The sequence below is a fragment of the Mytilus californianus genome, unplaced genomic scaffold (genome assembly GCF_021869535.1).
Source record: "Mytilus californianus isolate M0D057914Y unplaced genomic scaffold, xbMytCali1.0.p SCAF_1, whole genome shotgun sequence".
Lineage (NCBI taxonomy): Eukaryota > Metazoa > Mollusca > Bivalvia > Mytilida > Mytilidae > Mytilus > Mytilus californianus.
Window position 1 is genome coordinate 20,375,851 of NW_026262581.1, and position 16,147 is coordinate 20,391,997.

Genomic DNA, 16,147 nt, shown 5'->3' on the forward strand with positions numbered 1-16,147 from the left:
AGTTGCAGAATAATAATAATATTTAAAATCCGTAAGTGTTGTAGCAATATATTTTGAGTATTCGTTCTAAGAAATAGTAGTTCTGCATTTTAGATCAACTTTTATTTTGGCGGCCGTACATTTGCTTTTGTAACACGCAATTTGATTCGTCAAAAATCATTGACAACCAAAATGGAGGACAAGAAATATGCAAAGTGCCCGAATTACTTGAAAACATTTTAAATTTAATTTGCCAAATTTTGCCAACGTTAGCATTTTCAAGTTGATATAGCACGTATAAATATTTCAATTATAAACTTAAATTCGAAAGGGCAGATTAAGTGAATTATGCAGACTCAAAGAAGACAAAAAACTGCAGCAGAAATATAACACTTTTAACAGGCAAAATGTACAAAAACGAATACCAGGTAGGCACACTCTATTTTTTTTATGTATTTCACAATAGATCTTTGTCTAAAATATTGCAAAATTGTGTTAGTTTCACCAGCAGATGTACATCATATAACTTTTAAAATGCTCTTAAAAGTGCTTTTGAGACGTTTATAGTTTACCACACAATTTGGCCACAGTCTGGCACAGTACTAGATCGACCATAGAAAAGGCGAAAGTGTTTGGCCATGTGATGTTTCCCCAGCAGCACATGTTTTCTTGTTATATATTAACCTGTAAACTTGCATTATATCCTGACAAGAAACTAAGGGCATGAAGCCATCGAAGGGGTATTGGGTCCGTTCGCTCCCAATACATGTTTGCAACTTTGCACACCACACGTTCACCCCCTGGGTTCGTTCGCACCCTCTTTTTTTATTCAAATACTATAGTTGAATTATTAGATGTATTAACTATTTATCAAAATTTTAAAATTTTCTTAAATCAAAATTAGAGAATTTTTAAATGAAATTTTTTTTTTTGTGATTTGATGATTATTATTAAATGTTAATTACTGTATGTTTGATTGGGTTAATTGGTATTTACAAAGCCAAATTTGGTATTATCGTTCTGTGTTTGAAAATCATGATTGTTGTTATAACTAGCTTTGAAATCAATACTGCATGTAGTTAGCTTGGTATTATGAGTAACTCAATGAAGATTTGGTATCTTCCATCTTTATTTTACAAGTCTTAGATGAATGAACTTTGCCTTAATCTTCATGAAAATTTTTCCTGTTTACATTTTTATACGCCTGTTTACGGGACGTATAATGGTATACCGTTGACCGTCCGTCATCAACATGTCGGACATTAACTCAAAAACACTTTAACCAATATGCATGAAACTTGATTGAATTGTTTATATCTTTTGACGTGAGCTCCCATTCGTTTTTGATAAATTTCAGATTTACCGTTTCCGTGTTTTGGGGTTTTATTCATTAAAAAAGGGAGGATATTCCAGTTTAATGACAATAACTCAAGAATGCTTTCACCAACTTGCAAGAAATTTTGGTGAATTGTTTATATCTATTGACATGAGCTCCCTTTCAATTTTTATGAATTTTAGATTTTACGTTTCCAAGTTACAGGGTTTTATTCATAAAAAAAGGGGGATATTCCAGTTTTCAGACAATAACTAAAAACTGCTTTCAGCAGTTCTCATGAAACTTTGGTGAATTGTTTATATCTTTTGATGTAAGCTCCCTTTAGAATTTTATAAATTTTAGATTTTACATTTCTGAGTTATAGGGTTTTATTCATTAAAAAAGGGGGGATTTTCCAGTTTTTCGACAATAACTCAAAAATGCTTTCATCAGTTCTCACGAAACTTTGGTGAATTATTTATAGCTATTGATGTAATCTCCCTATTGATTTTCATAAATTTCAAATATGACATTGAGAAGAAATTGAACTTTATTTGTTCATAGTCTGACAACAGATTTACTTAGTATTGCGCAACAGCACAGTGATTTGCACAACAGCAAGAAATCTTTAATTGAATATAAATTCAATTCATATAACCAATTTCAAGTTCTTTGACTACATTTATTCAGAAACCTTTAATATGTCAAATATTTAATTACAATCCATATTCAGACCTGTATCAAGCTTGAATATTGTGTCCATTTTTGCACCAACTGTTCAGGGTTGGACCTCTGTGGGCGTATCCAGCTGCGCTTAGCGAAGCAGTTTATTAGTATGTCACTTTATTTTGAAACAATAAGAAAAACTTATTTATAGCAATATACTAACTTAAACACAATTAAAACTTTATTCAACACAAAACCAATAAAAAGGGTGCAAACGCACCCAGTGTGCGAACGTGTGGGGCACGAACGTGAAAGGGGGCGAACATGATTTTGGGCGAACAGTTGGTGAATTTATAACAAGTAACAAATACCAAACAGCAGAAATTAGTGTTTATTACTAACTTTTAGTTACAAAAAATAGTTCCATTCATGCTGCAAGGTTGGTACTTCAAAGGCTACTCAAGCAGCTTGTATTGTTAAAAGAATATATTCATCAACTAAGTTTGTATCTGCTTGGACTCAGCTTGGGTCCAGCTGTTTTATTGTTATCTTGTTAGGCATTTTCTCAACAATTACTTAATAAAAACATAATTTGTACTTTAGCTATAAAGTAATTGTATTTTCCTGCATTCATTTCAATAAATTATTAAAAACCATGGCCGAAAGTTAGGAGTTTACAAAGTATGCCCAAACTGGAAGTATGGCCAAAATGACTCTGCCTGAACTGGCAGTGTATCGAAAAGTTTTGCATGGGTAAAAGTTAGGACCAGTCATCCATAATATTATAATATGAGCCAGGTGCTACCTGATGAGCTGGTGAATGTACATTTTGTAATTGGTGCATGTTTGTTTTATAATTATTTAGCATTGATTCATACTTTTGAGTAATCAGATATTCAAATTTGCATGAAATTGTATGTTCCTATACATGTATATACAAATGTATAACATGTATAAAGTTTTATGAAAAATCCAGAAGAGATACAAAAATCCCAATTCGAATGAGTTTATATGATGTATATAGCCAGAATGTTGCGGAAGGTCCTTCTGAAAGTACTACAGTGGTGTAGACCCAAATCAATGCTTCTGTCTATCTAGACCACATGTGGTTAAACTTTAGTATGAGTACTTTAATAAAGTAAAACACACACACAATAAATAACCTGCTCAATTCATCTACCAATAGTATGACCACTAACTTGATCAAGGCAAGAAAAGCTGGCACATAATTTAGATAGCAAGGACAAATTATGCTGGCTATTACAGAAAGCTTACCTAGGCACAAAGAAGCCACAGCTGTTGGTTGAATATACTGAAGCCATATAGAGTCTAGAAACAAAGAAACTCAGAAACAACATGCCTAATGGGTCATTGAAGTCTCTTCATAAAATTCAACTGATATTGCCAGGCATATTTTAGTATTTTTGGATATAAAGGATAACTGGATAAGATATGGTAACTTTATCAACAACTCTCCTGCCAAAGTTATGATACTGCCCAATAGAGCCAAATTTATTTATTATTTGAACAGAATGATGTTGTGTATTCCATGAAACCAATTTTGTGCCAATAATGAATATTTGCATCTTCATGCCAAAGGAAATTTATTTCATAAACACTGTGCTTGCTTCATGAAATGTTAATCTTGAACTTATCAAAATCAGTTATTGGATTACATTAAAACTGGCAGTTTCTGAGTATATCTTTATTCTCATAACCATTGCAGATACATAGGTACAGAGAGAGTGCAAAATATGTACATGAATATGCATCTATTTACAAAACATTTATATACAATACAGTGGTTTCAAAATAATATACGTTTTAGCCAGGAGGACCCACATGTTTATTAACACACTTTATGAACTTGCATAATCTTTTTAGCTCTGACTTTTTGTTTAATTTGCTCATCAATTTTCTATACTTTAGTGTATTAACACGAGCCAAATAGAATTTTTCAAGGTATAATTTTCTACTGTCGTTAAAAAATTCTTAAATTTTGATGTTTTATATAAAAACATAAATAGATTTTAAATATGTATATCCCTGAGTGAATTTGATTACTGTAAACTCTTAAGTATTTATTCTTGAACCGGATAAAAGATATATATATGATATTCTATAAACTAGTTGTTAAATTTTGTTTTGTTTTGAATATTTACATGCCGAAAATGTTCTTGATGATTTTATTTCATTTTAAGGGTGGACCGTACTTTGAAGTTTTAACACCACAAGGCAAAGATTCACTTGCAAACTGGAAATATCCAAGTAATGGATTTAAAAAGGTATATATATGTTAGAGTTTATGCTATTCCCTTGGTTTTTAATCAGGTTTTCTGAAGAAAAAATGCAGTTACTGTTTGTTGCCTTGATTTGTATCATTTAAATCGAGTTACAAGATTTGAACATAGATAAACTACTGTCGCCTTTATTTGTTTATAGTGTGTCTTCAAGAAGGAAAAAATCATTGCCAAAAAAAATTATTGTTAGAAAGTAAACACAGCCTTGATTAAATCAATGGTATGAAAATATGAAATGAGCATGCATGTTTTTCTGCATTAAAATAGCAACAAATCTAGCTGTAATTAATTTTATGATTGTTTGACTCACCTGTAATAAAGAGCTAGTGTTAAGCCAGTCTTGTAATTTTGTGCCTGCTATCATTGGCAAAAAATTCCTGGCTATCCATTGACTTTTTCTAAGTCTTATCCTTAAAAAATTCTGAGCAATTTCAACCAATCAAGTTGAATCGAACTAAGTTTAATCTTTGATAAGAAGATAAGGGTTTCATATTGAGTGACCGCCTCAGTGGTCTCGTGGTAGCATGTTCACCTCTAGTGCGGGAGGTCATGGGTTTGAAACTCCGGCCGGGTCAAACCAAAGACTTTAAAATTGGTATTTGCTGCTTCTCCACTAAGCACCCAGCAGTAAGGGATATGAGCAAAGACCGGTCAACTCGGAGTCAGAATAATGTGTCCGAGTAAGGTGACATGTCAACCTGCGGACTGTTACCTTGTAAACTAGCACGTTAAAAATCCAGCTCAGCATGTTGGTCTAGTACAAAACAGGTTAAAAAGTCATATCACATTAACATGTTCTCATCCTGAATATGCATATTAATTTGCCACTGGACGTTAAGCAGCCATCCATCATCATCATTTTGAGTGTTTAATTGCATCTATGACTTTTGAAAGTGCAGTGATATGAGTTCTCTCTTTATCAAAAGTCTTGAACATGTAAAATCCATATTTGGGTATTTATGATTTATCAAGTTAATGGAATACTACATGTACCTGTAAGTACTAGTATAGTAGTTTGCTGATTTTGGAAATTGTCATTTTGGGGATTTTTCAACAAATTTATGATAAAAAATGAAAAAAACATACCTAGCCAGAATAAAAGGTTTTCAGTAGCTATAGCTAGTAAATTACATTAACATAATTGAGGAGTTTCCCTGGTTAAAAAAAATGAACAAATATCTTATATCATTAATTATGCAATGTAAAACTTCTGTATTGTTTAGGAATATGAAAAAGAAGTGAAGAGCTATGTATTTTATATTGAGGGAACGCCGGCTACTACAAAAATACAGATACCAAAGGATCCAAAACAATCCCGTAAGTTTGTAAGATACAGTTCTCAGTGTGTGATCAACAAGCATGGTGATTCCACAAAGTGAGTATTTCCTCCTAGATTGCTCCGATTGTGTATTTCCACCATCTTACTCGATGTATAAAACTTTGATATCTTGGTATTTGCTCCACATAGATTGCCACTGTCATGCAGTAAATTACAGAGTGAAATATAATGCCACTATTTAACATTTTTTTTTTGCATAACATATATCAATACAGAAAGGAAAGACACTTTGAATCAAAGGACAAAGAACATTTCCAAAAGAAAAAAAGTGATGTGACTGATAAACAAAAAAAATATGCAGAAAATTTAAAACTGAACAAAATCAGCTACCGGTACTTCCCCTCCAAATAAAAACAAAGGATGTGCTTAAGTTCTCATGAGAGGTAACAGATTCTAATCAATAAGTGGCAGCCATTTTGTCATTTTGAACCATTGATAATACATAAGCAAGGGAAAAAACTGGATTCAGGTTGTTATTATCCTTAAGCTTCATGTAACAAATATTGCTAAGTCAAGTTGAATTTTGGGTAAAGATTGCATGAAATGCAATTAAAATGGTAATGACTTGATATCTAAATCTTCCAATGTTTGTCACTACCTTTCATAGTTCAAACAAAATAGTGCAGTGACGTGATCATTCTTTAGATCATATCCAGTCAATGTCAAGCAATGTCAATGTCAATGTCAAGCAATTTATTAATGATATGTTATACTTCGATATTCAAGTTACAATATGATGTGTATTTTAATTACAGTACTTATCAAGATGAATTTACTTAATTAAAATTCACACAAGTAATGCATGGTGTATGAATCTGTGATAAAAGTAGGTTCTACTACAAATGTACAATCATGAACAAAGGAAGATAACTCCAACTTGAATTTATAATTTGCCTATCTAGATTCAATTCAATGTTTTATTTTAAATTCACAAAATTGCAAAATGGAAGTAATCTTTACCCTTCAGTGCTTACAAGCACTTTGATTATTACATTATCCTCCCTATTGAACAAAATCATCTTTTCTATGAACAGTAACCCTGATACAGAGGTACCTGATATTACAGTTGTTTGTTGGTAAAGGGCAAGACTTCTTGATAGAACTTGGGTAAGTTTTCATTGCTGTTTTTAAAATAAGTTTTAACAGAAAATTATTGCCTAAAATGGTGTATATTATACTATTTTTTTACTCCTGATTTCAAATTGCAGTGGCCAGTTGCATATCATACAGTACTGCAAACAAGAAATGAAAGAATGTACATGTGTCATACATTTTCAAGTCCTTTTTCAAGAAAAAAATACACAGGATAAGTTGAGCTGCTTAGGATTTATCCATCCACTAAAATTTGTTTATAAATTCCAAAAGAATCAAATTTATATTTATCAATGTCCCTTTTGGTGGCTGCTTTGTCTTTTCCGTGACTTCAAACTAACTATATACATGTAATATGAAGTGACAGAAGTTTGTATATTCTTGCAGTGTAACAGATTTAGGTAACAACAAAAGAAGACTTTTCCTATCTACAACACAGAAAGAAACCCAAGTAGCAGCCTCATTACATGCCAGAGTTCCTCTTACTATCATGAAAAAACATAAGGTAAAATAATTTTAAGGATAAACACATTAACTATTAAAAAAGAGGCAAAAGATACCGAAGGGAGAATTTAATCTCACAAGTCAAGGAGATGCCCACTAAATCATTGCAAAAAATGAAAAACAACTAAAAAAAAAACTACAATTTACAAAATACTAAATAAAAAACTAAAGCCTGGCCTTGCGGTCATAAAAATTTCGAGCACGATTTTTCTACTCAGACTCAGAAATCAACCAATCAAAATACTGGATTTGATGTTTCTAGCAAAAATTTTGTACTCAGAGTACTGAGTAAAGTTTTATGATCAAGAGCCCAGAGCAACACGAGCCACACCAAAAACTAAGTGATCTCAGGTGCTCCAGAATGGTAGGCAGATTATGATGCACATGTAGCACCCAGACTACACGAAATGCGTCGGACCGTCGGACAAATCCGGTGAATAATGGATCGGTCTGGTAAAATTTTGTTGAATTCCGGTCCGAATGTTCGGTGTTGTTTATTTTTCATGGTTTTTCTAGCATTCTAGCAAAATTCCCAAACGATCTCAAACTTCATTTTCATCTTTATTATTCATGACAGCGATGTTTATTTTGTTTTACCGCTAGCTTTATGCCGAAAATCGCCAACAAGTAATGTGAAAATCCGAGTAAAAACATATCTGACTGACGAAAACAACAATGGCTGCCATCAACCGGAAATGTAGACAATACCGGATCAGATTCCGGGAACGGATAAGGCAAATATTCTGGGTTTGCCGATCAAACACAATAAATAAATTTTTAAAAATCCAAGCAGGTCACAAAATACAGCTGTGAAATATAAACACTAGAATTGAAAACCAAGATATATGAAAAAGAGGGAAGAAACAGGAAATATTTTATACAGAAACTCTAAATAATTTTAGTTCACAAATAATTTTCAGGTCAAATCCATTAAAATATGACATTACTTTTCTTTATCACTGAAATGCATTCAGGCAATTGTGCTCAACTTTCATCACTTTTACACTCTTGTCACATGATTTCGTTTTTGTGCGTTTTTGGAGAGGAGTAGGGCACAAGTTAACAACCATAAGTTTTTTTGTATTTTGTCAGATAATATATAATTAGATGTAAAAAAAAATTGGTCTGGTAAAATTTAATTCGGTCTGGTAAAGCTAGTGTTTACCAGACCAAATGTCCTTTAAAATTAAAATTCATAGGTTAAGTTTATAGAGTCCTCCTGCAAATTACACACAGCTCTAATAAACTGTATTATGGGATTTTTCCCTTTAATTTTTGCTTAGCAGAAAAAGGCATAACGTTTAAATCTAGCATCAATTTATTAATTGTAGTGGCTGAACTTGTGTATTGATATGGTATCAATGGTAGGAGAGATCTGGAGAGGACAAACATACAAAGCTATCGAGTCTATTACAGTCTCAGCTAATTGTAAAATAAGACGGATTTTCACAATGAAAACACAGCCTCCTGATACAGCAGGAGATGAAGGTATGGTACAGGCAGTAATTCTAAATTCACACAAATTCTTTTCTTGGTACATTGTTTAAGTTGTCAAAAGGAGTAGGTTTGATAACATCCTAAAATGACCCCTATTTCTAGCTACAATTTCATATTGGGATTCATTGACCAATATCACAATGAATCATTGCTAATACAATGACTAGTTGGGAAAAATATGTCTTTTTGTTGAAAATTTATGTATTTGAGTTTTATTCATGAGGTCACAAATAGCACTCATTTTTATTTTCAACAAAAACTCAATGAAAACGGGTAAATTTCAATTGATTTTATGGACAGGAAACATAGAGCGCTTGCTTCAACAAAGAAGCTCTTTCAACAAAATGTTAAAACATTTTACATATCTGACTGAATATTTAGTTTGTTGATGCCTGCGCTCTATGTTTCCTAGGCCTTAATTTGGTTGAAATTTTGAAGATTTTGTCATATTTCCGTAAAATCTCCATTTTGACCTATTTGGGATGTAAAAACCAACTCTTTAAAACTATAACTTTGACAAAAAAAGTTATATTCTACTTTCTGACATGTCTTTTTATCACTTTGAAATATTTTTTATCTTAAAACATAAAACTCAATAATCGGGGTCAAATATGACCCATACTGAACTGACTCCTTTGGAAGTCATTTGTTCATATTCTGTATAAATCAAACCACAGCAGGTACTAATTGATGTCTACTAATTTTGATTTGTTTACAGTTATTGACAGATTCATTGTTTCATTATTCAGATAACTGTATTGTATTTGAAGCTTTTCCTACGTGAGACCTAGGATTATTGTCACAATTTAAGTTGACCTAGTAATGCATAGCAGAGCTAGGTAAATGGATATTTGTGACAGTAAAACCAAGTTTCATTATAATGCAATATAAACGAATCAGTCCATTTTAGTTATTTTTTATGTGTAAAAGGTTCATAAAAAGAAAATCAATCAAAACAGTCTTGTCTTCTTTGACATCTAAATAATGTGAAGTCATATAGGTATGCTTCCAGTGTCAAACATAAACATCAAGCGCTTTCAGGCTTCGTGTTGGCTTCAGAGAATAATAAAATGTGCATGTGCTGAATTCCAATCATTTTTAAAATTTTCAGAACTGTATGGCTGTCCATCTAGCAATTCAGGAGAGATTGATCAGATTCCTAAACAGTTCCAGATAGCGTCTGATGTGGACCAAGTAACTCAGGTATGTTTTGAATTCTGTATATTATCCACTATAGTTAAAATGATATGGATAGAAGCAATTATCACTGTATGGCCTTCAACAATGAGAAAAACCCAAATGGTATAGTCAGCATTAAATTACAAAAAACAAATATGACAGACATGACCTAAAGACAACCACTGAAATTACAGGCTCCTAACTTGGCACAGGCACTTCAAGAATGTGGCGGGGATAAACTATTTGTGAGTGCTATACCCTCCCCCTAACGATATAAGCATTTCTTCTTGCACTCAACATTGATCCATTGATAATAAATAGAAATTTGTCAATTCCTTAATGGAATGGGTCCAGGAAATAAGACTGACTTTGAAGTCATGTGGCCCATAAATTATTATATGCACAACATAATAAAAGTAAACTCATTTCACCATTTCTTGTTTACTGTAAATTCAGAAATTAATGCGTGCATTTATTATTGCGATTTTTGAAGAGTGGACACAAATGCGAGATTAATTATTGCGATTTCATGAAAATCTGCACATAGATGTGTGTATCAAATATCATAATGCGAGTTCTAATTATTGCGATACTATCCCATTCGCGTTAATAAAAACCTCGCAATAATTTCTGAATTTACAGTATACTGTGGATTCATTATTATTCGTTGGATACCAATTTTCGTGGATTTCGTGGTTATATGTTAACCACGAAATTAAAAGTTCAACGAATGGCAAATTTACTATAGGCTTGTATGCAAACATTGTCAAAAACCACGAAATTAAATATTCACGAACATGTAAGTTTTCCTTAATCCACGAAAATTGGTACCCACGAAAATAAATGAATCCACAGTATGTAATGTTACTAGTGTAAAAGGTGAATTTTTTTGCAGGCATGTGAAAATTAATTTCTATCTGAGAGTAAATATCGTGCTAAGCTAATGTTCAGTGAACAAAATGTGAACATTACAGCACAGCAGTAATAGATAGAATGAAATATTTGAAGAAAAAAAACATTTGAAAAAGTTTATCAGTAAACATACTTATGGACTGTAATATAAAACAGAATATGAATTTCTGAAAATGAAACCATAGAAAGTTAGAAAATTAAGTTAATTTGATGCTTTAATAGAAACCTTACCACATATACTTGAATAAACCACATATTTTATGTGATTTATTTTCAAGGAATCTTTATTCCTTTGTACACAACTGGCAGAAAGGTACATTTACAAAGTAAGATGAAAGGACCAGATTCTATTTAATAGTATATCTTATATAATAAAAAAATGAACATTAGCATAATGTGTACATTATATATATATTAAACTCTGTCTGGTGAACCAACCCCTGTGTGAATCCTTTCGGTAGAGTCCATGAAGTGGATACCTTGGTATGGCGGGTTGTCATGAATGCAACACTTCAATAATAATCAAAATTAACAAAAACACACAAATGGTCTGCAAATATATATATATATGTTCATAGTCAATTTGTGAAATATATTTTATATTTTGAAGTGGTTGTTTAATTTGAAATGTGAACAAACTAGTTTTTTGTTTTATAGTTGCTGAATATAACAAAAATAAAGCATGCAGAAAGATTAAAATCTGGTGGGGATGTTAGTCGTTCTTCCACATTGGATCTAGGTAAATATTTCAATTCAATTCCCATTGTTTATTTTGTGACAACTTTGGAGCAAACATCTTAATTAACTATGAAACAAACAATGCATTGTTAACACCAATTTTCTCCACAATAATGTAGCCTATTTGCTGCAAATGTTAGTGAAACTGTCCAATGATTCACATCTTTCAGAATAATTATTGAGTCAGTATTACCAGGTAGGCAAATGGGATGTGGAATAAACTGGCTTGAACTTCTAAGTATGAACCTTTGACCAGCATAGATGTGTTTAAGAAGATCCGAGAGAAAATTTGTTCTTTTTGAAACAAAACAAATTCTGGTTTGATAATCTCTTACATACACAAAGAATGGTGACAGAATACTGGACAAGAAAACAAAAATCCCTTCCAATTTTACAATATATTGTATAAATTTGAGTTATATCTATTATTAAAATACTTATAGATTATCTATGGCGATAATTATCACTGTATCATAATATCCATATAAAGACAAGTATAACATGACTGTACTCTAGCTGAAAATGAAAATAAAATTTGAAAAGAATTTGTGACAAACAGAATCATATTTTTTGTATGGTTATGATTGCATCCACCCTTATTTTGGGGTCTTAATTTGTTTTTAATTAAAAAAAAAATGACATTAAAAATACCATTAATGTTTGTTTATTTCAGATTTAAGTGGAAGAAGATCTTCTTTTACTGATACCAGCAGATACCATATTGCTTTTGGTACCAAGGTTGCTGTCAACCCGACCAGTGCCCGAAAACAAAAAGAGGTATGTCTGTTTTATTAGAGGAAACATAAAGGTTTAACCTCAAACTTTCAAAGGGAAGGGATTCTTATTTTATCATTGTTTCCGTTTATCTTGCATTGGACCACAATGAGAAACCTGTCAATCTTAAGTGTGCAATGTTACATGATTTTATATATATATTACATTTAAAAATTGATAAAAATGTTGCCAAAATGTCACTAAGTAAGAAACTACATAATCATAATAAAAACTAATTGTTATTACGTGCATTTATCATTGCGATTGTTAAACAATGAACACAGTTGTGATATTAATTATTGGGATTTCAGAAAATAATGCATACAGATAATGATATCTAAATTTAAAATGCAAGGTTGTTTTTTTTTGTGCAACATGTTCTGTTGCAATTTTTGCAATAATTTCTTAATTTACAGTAAATGGCAAATTTTCTCATAAAAACTGGACAAAAAACTTGCAGAATATATTTTATCGTGTATCATTTTTATAATTTCTAGGATAAGAATTTTTGTTGTTATGCCCCTGCCACAGCAGAGGGGGCATTAAGTGTTAGTTTTGTCCGTCTGTACCTCCGTACGTACATCCGGAAATTGGTTTCTGTTCTCTAACTTTTGTTTGCCTCAACCAAATGTTATGAAACTTATACATAATGCTTATTACCACAAAACTCAGATCAAGTTCGAATTTGGGTGGCGTCACATTTACCATTCCTGAGTTATGTCCCTTTATAAAGTTATATGCAAGCGGGGGCATGATCTGTGTCCCATGGACACATTCTCCATTTATTTTTGTGGATAAAGGTAAACCCAGAATTTAAATGATCAACAAAGTACAAATTTTATCAAGGCTTGACTTTGGCAAAACCACAAAATTAAAAAACCAAGCAAATATAATTTTCATTAATCCATGAAAATCAGTACTGATAAATGTACATGTAATTGAATCCACAGTATTGAGAATTAATCTACAATTATTGATAAATTTGCATTAATGTTTGAAGATTGGATATACAAACTTTACGTACATCAGGATGAGATACATCAAATGTGATGCATATAACAGTACAGAGGGTAAAATTAATGTATTAGGCACTTATCATGGTTTGTAAGGCTGTCATTCATAGAAGGAATATAGATATATATGCTTTCTCAGTTTGTGTAAAAAATTTTGTTCACATTTTCAGCCTGGTAATAATACAAGTAGAGGTTACAGAAATACTCAGTCTAGAATTGATGGCACTCATTCAAGAGTTGAAGGTTTGTACTATATTGTTGTGTGCTAGTATTTTAATTCTCACGTTGAAATATATAGTTCAGCTTCATGATAAAATTGTCAATACATGTGTTAACAATTCTTCATCTCAAGGTTTGTAAAAGAGAGGAAAAATATACTTAAGGGATACTCAAACTCATAAGATGAAAACAAACTGACAATGCCATGCAAAAAGCAAAAAACGATCAAAACACAAACAACATTATACAAATCACAACATAGAAATTGTAATTGATGTTAAATTTGAAATTAAAACTTATTTTATTTGGCAGTGACATGTCTACATTGTCACTACACAACACAGCAGAAAATTGTATTTACAGTGTAGTTGTTTTTAAATAAATTTGTTTTATTTTGTTAATTAGATGGCTATGGAGGAGGACAGGATTTATCGGCAAGTATAGCCAGTAAAGATGGCCTAATGACAGAGGCAACAAATCAAGTTTATAGTGCTGGATCAGTAAAGCATGACCATAATAAATCAGTATTACACCAGAGACAGCATTCTGATCCACTAACCAAAGAATCATTAGAAATGATCTCTAGAATAGGTAGCTAGTGACTCATAAGTTTTAATCCTGAACGGAATAATCTTTGTTTTATCTAAAAAAAATCTTACATTAATTTGTTATAAGAAAAGTAAAATATTTGAAATAACTATGGAGATTGAAAAAGGAAATGATGGCATACAAATATTTTGTTTCCTTGATCATACAACTAAGTGTTGTTGCAATTCCATAGAATGCACACTCTGAACCTACATATGAAAAAAGAAAAGATATTTTACCTACAAATTAGCTTTGATACAAAGAAAATATGAAATCATCTTATCGACACAAGTTTTTGTGAAGGTGGATGAAAATCTACAATTGCTTAATTATGCAAAATTTGTTTTAACAGACATTACAAGCTTTACTGACTTTTGTTTAATATCAGTTCAAGGTTTATTGTTCATTATTCATGTGTTGTGTGGATTTCAGTTCTCATTATTCTTATTTCATGTTTAATGAAGTTTGTCAAGTTTTATATTTATGTTTATTTAGATAAGTCTTCAAATATTGTTAGGGGTATATGCATTGAACTTTACATAAACATGTGTTTTACCCAATTAGTAAAACAATACTACTCTTGTAGTGTCAACAAAGTATAGTTCGTCGTAACAGATTTGTTAAAGATTTTCAATACTATTTATAAGATAAATGTAAAAGACCTGTTGACATTTAACAATGTTATACAATGAAATGATAAAAATCAAGTTTAATAATATAGAATATAATACTTTTCAGAAATTGACAGACAAGATAAAATGATTGTACAGCCACATCCACCTCGGGAACCTTCATCAGACAGACACAAAAGGAGGCGGATACGTGTTAAAAATGGTCCAACTAACTCAAATAAAGACAGAGTAAATAGTGCTGGGTCTTTGAAAGGTAGCAAACAAATAAGGGACTATTTTTTATGCCCTCTCCATAACGGAGGGGGCATTAAGTTTTATCCTTGTCCGTCTGTACGTATGTACCAATGTACGAACGTACGTACGTCCCAAAATTGGTTTCCGTTCTCTAACTTTAGTTTGCCTCAACCAAATGTTATGAAACTTATACACAATGCTTATTACCACAAAACACAGATCAAGTTTCAATTTTGGTGGCGTCACTTTTACCATTCTAGAGTTATGCCCCTTTACAAATGGAAAAATTGCTGAATTTTTCGTTTCCGTTCTGTTAATTTAGTTTACCTCAACCAAATGTTATGAAACTTATACACGATGCTTATTACCACAAAACACAGATCAAGTTTGAATTTTGGTGGTGTCACTTTTACCATTCTAGAGTTATGCCCCTTTACAAATGGAAAAATTGCTGAATTTTTCGTTTCTGTTCTCTAACTTAAGTTTGCCTGAACCAAATGTTATGAAACTTATGCACAATGCTTATTACCACAAAACACAGATCAAGGTTCAATTTTTGTGGTGTCACTTTTACCGTTCTAGAGTTATGCCCCTTTACAAATGGAAAAATTGCTGAATTTTTCGTTTCCGTTCTGTTACTTTAGTTTACCTCAACCAAATGTTATGGAACTTATACGCAATGCTTATTACCACAAAACACAGATCAAGTTTGAATTTTGGTAGCCTCACTTTTACCGTTCTAGAGTTATGCCCCTTTGCAAATGGAAAAATTCCTCAAATATTTGTTTCTGTTCTCTAGCTTTAGTTTGCCTCTACCAAATGTTATTAAACTTATGCACAATGCTTATTACCACAAAACTCAAATCAAGTACAAATTTGGGTGGTGTCACTTTTACAGTTCTAGAGTTATATCCCTTTATAACGTTATATGCAAGCGGGGGCATCATCTGTGTCCCATGGACACATTCCCCATTTATTATAATTCTTAGAAGATCAAAAAATGAAAACAATTATAATAGGGGGTTTATAATTGATTGTAATCATTTAAATAAATGTGTTTTATCATTTCTGGTATAATTTGCAGAAAGTGAATTTTAGTATAATTACTATTTATGTGTAAACATATAGCAAGCAGTGTATATGTACCAATTTATAAAAGAAAATGT

At 31.6% G+C, this 16,147-nt stretch overlaps 1 protein-coding gene across 1 annotated transcript in view; it reads left to right on the forward strand.

Annotated features, from left to right (window-relative positions):
• Positions 1-166: 166 nt before the first annotated feature.
• Positions 167-16,147, forward strand: part of LOC127700730 (protein CFAP20DC-like) — a 32,325-nt gene continuing 16,344 nt past the window's right edge. Inside the window, exons 1-12 of the mRNA XM_052204347.1 lie at positions 167-407; positions 4,162-4,245; positions 5,484-5,577; positions 6,634-6,706; positions 7,079-7,196; positions 8,527-8,683; positions 9,804-9,895; positions 11,441-11,522; positions 12,195-12,298; positions 13,479-13,551; positions 13,933-14,118; positions 14,854-15,000. Of these exons, the coding sequence (XP_052060307.1) occupies positions 387-407; positions 4,162-4,245; positions 5,484-5,577; positions 6,634-6,706; positions 7,079-7,196; positions 8,527-8,683; positions 9,804-9,895; positions 11,441-11,522; positions 12,195-12,298; positions 13,479-13,551; positions 13,933-14,118; positions 14,854-15,000 (1,231 nt within the window). The 5' untranslated portion in view covers positions 167-386. The remainder of the gene's footprint in view (positions 408-4,161; positions 4,246-5,483; positions 5,578-6,633; positions 6,707-7,078; positions 7,197-8,526; positions 8,684-9,803; positions 9,896-11,440; positions 11,523-12,194; positions 12,299-13,478; positions 13,552-13,932; positions 14,119-14,853; positions 15,001-16,147) is intronic.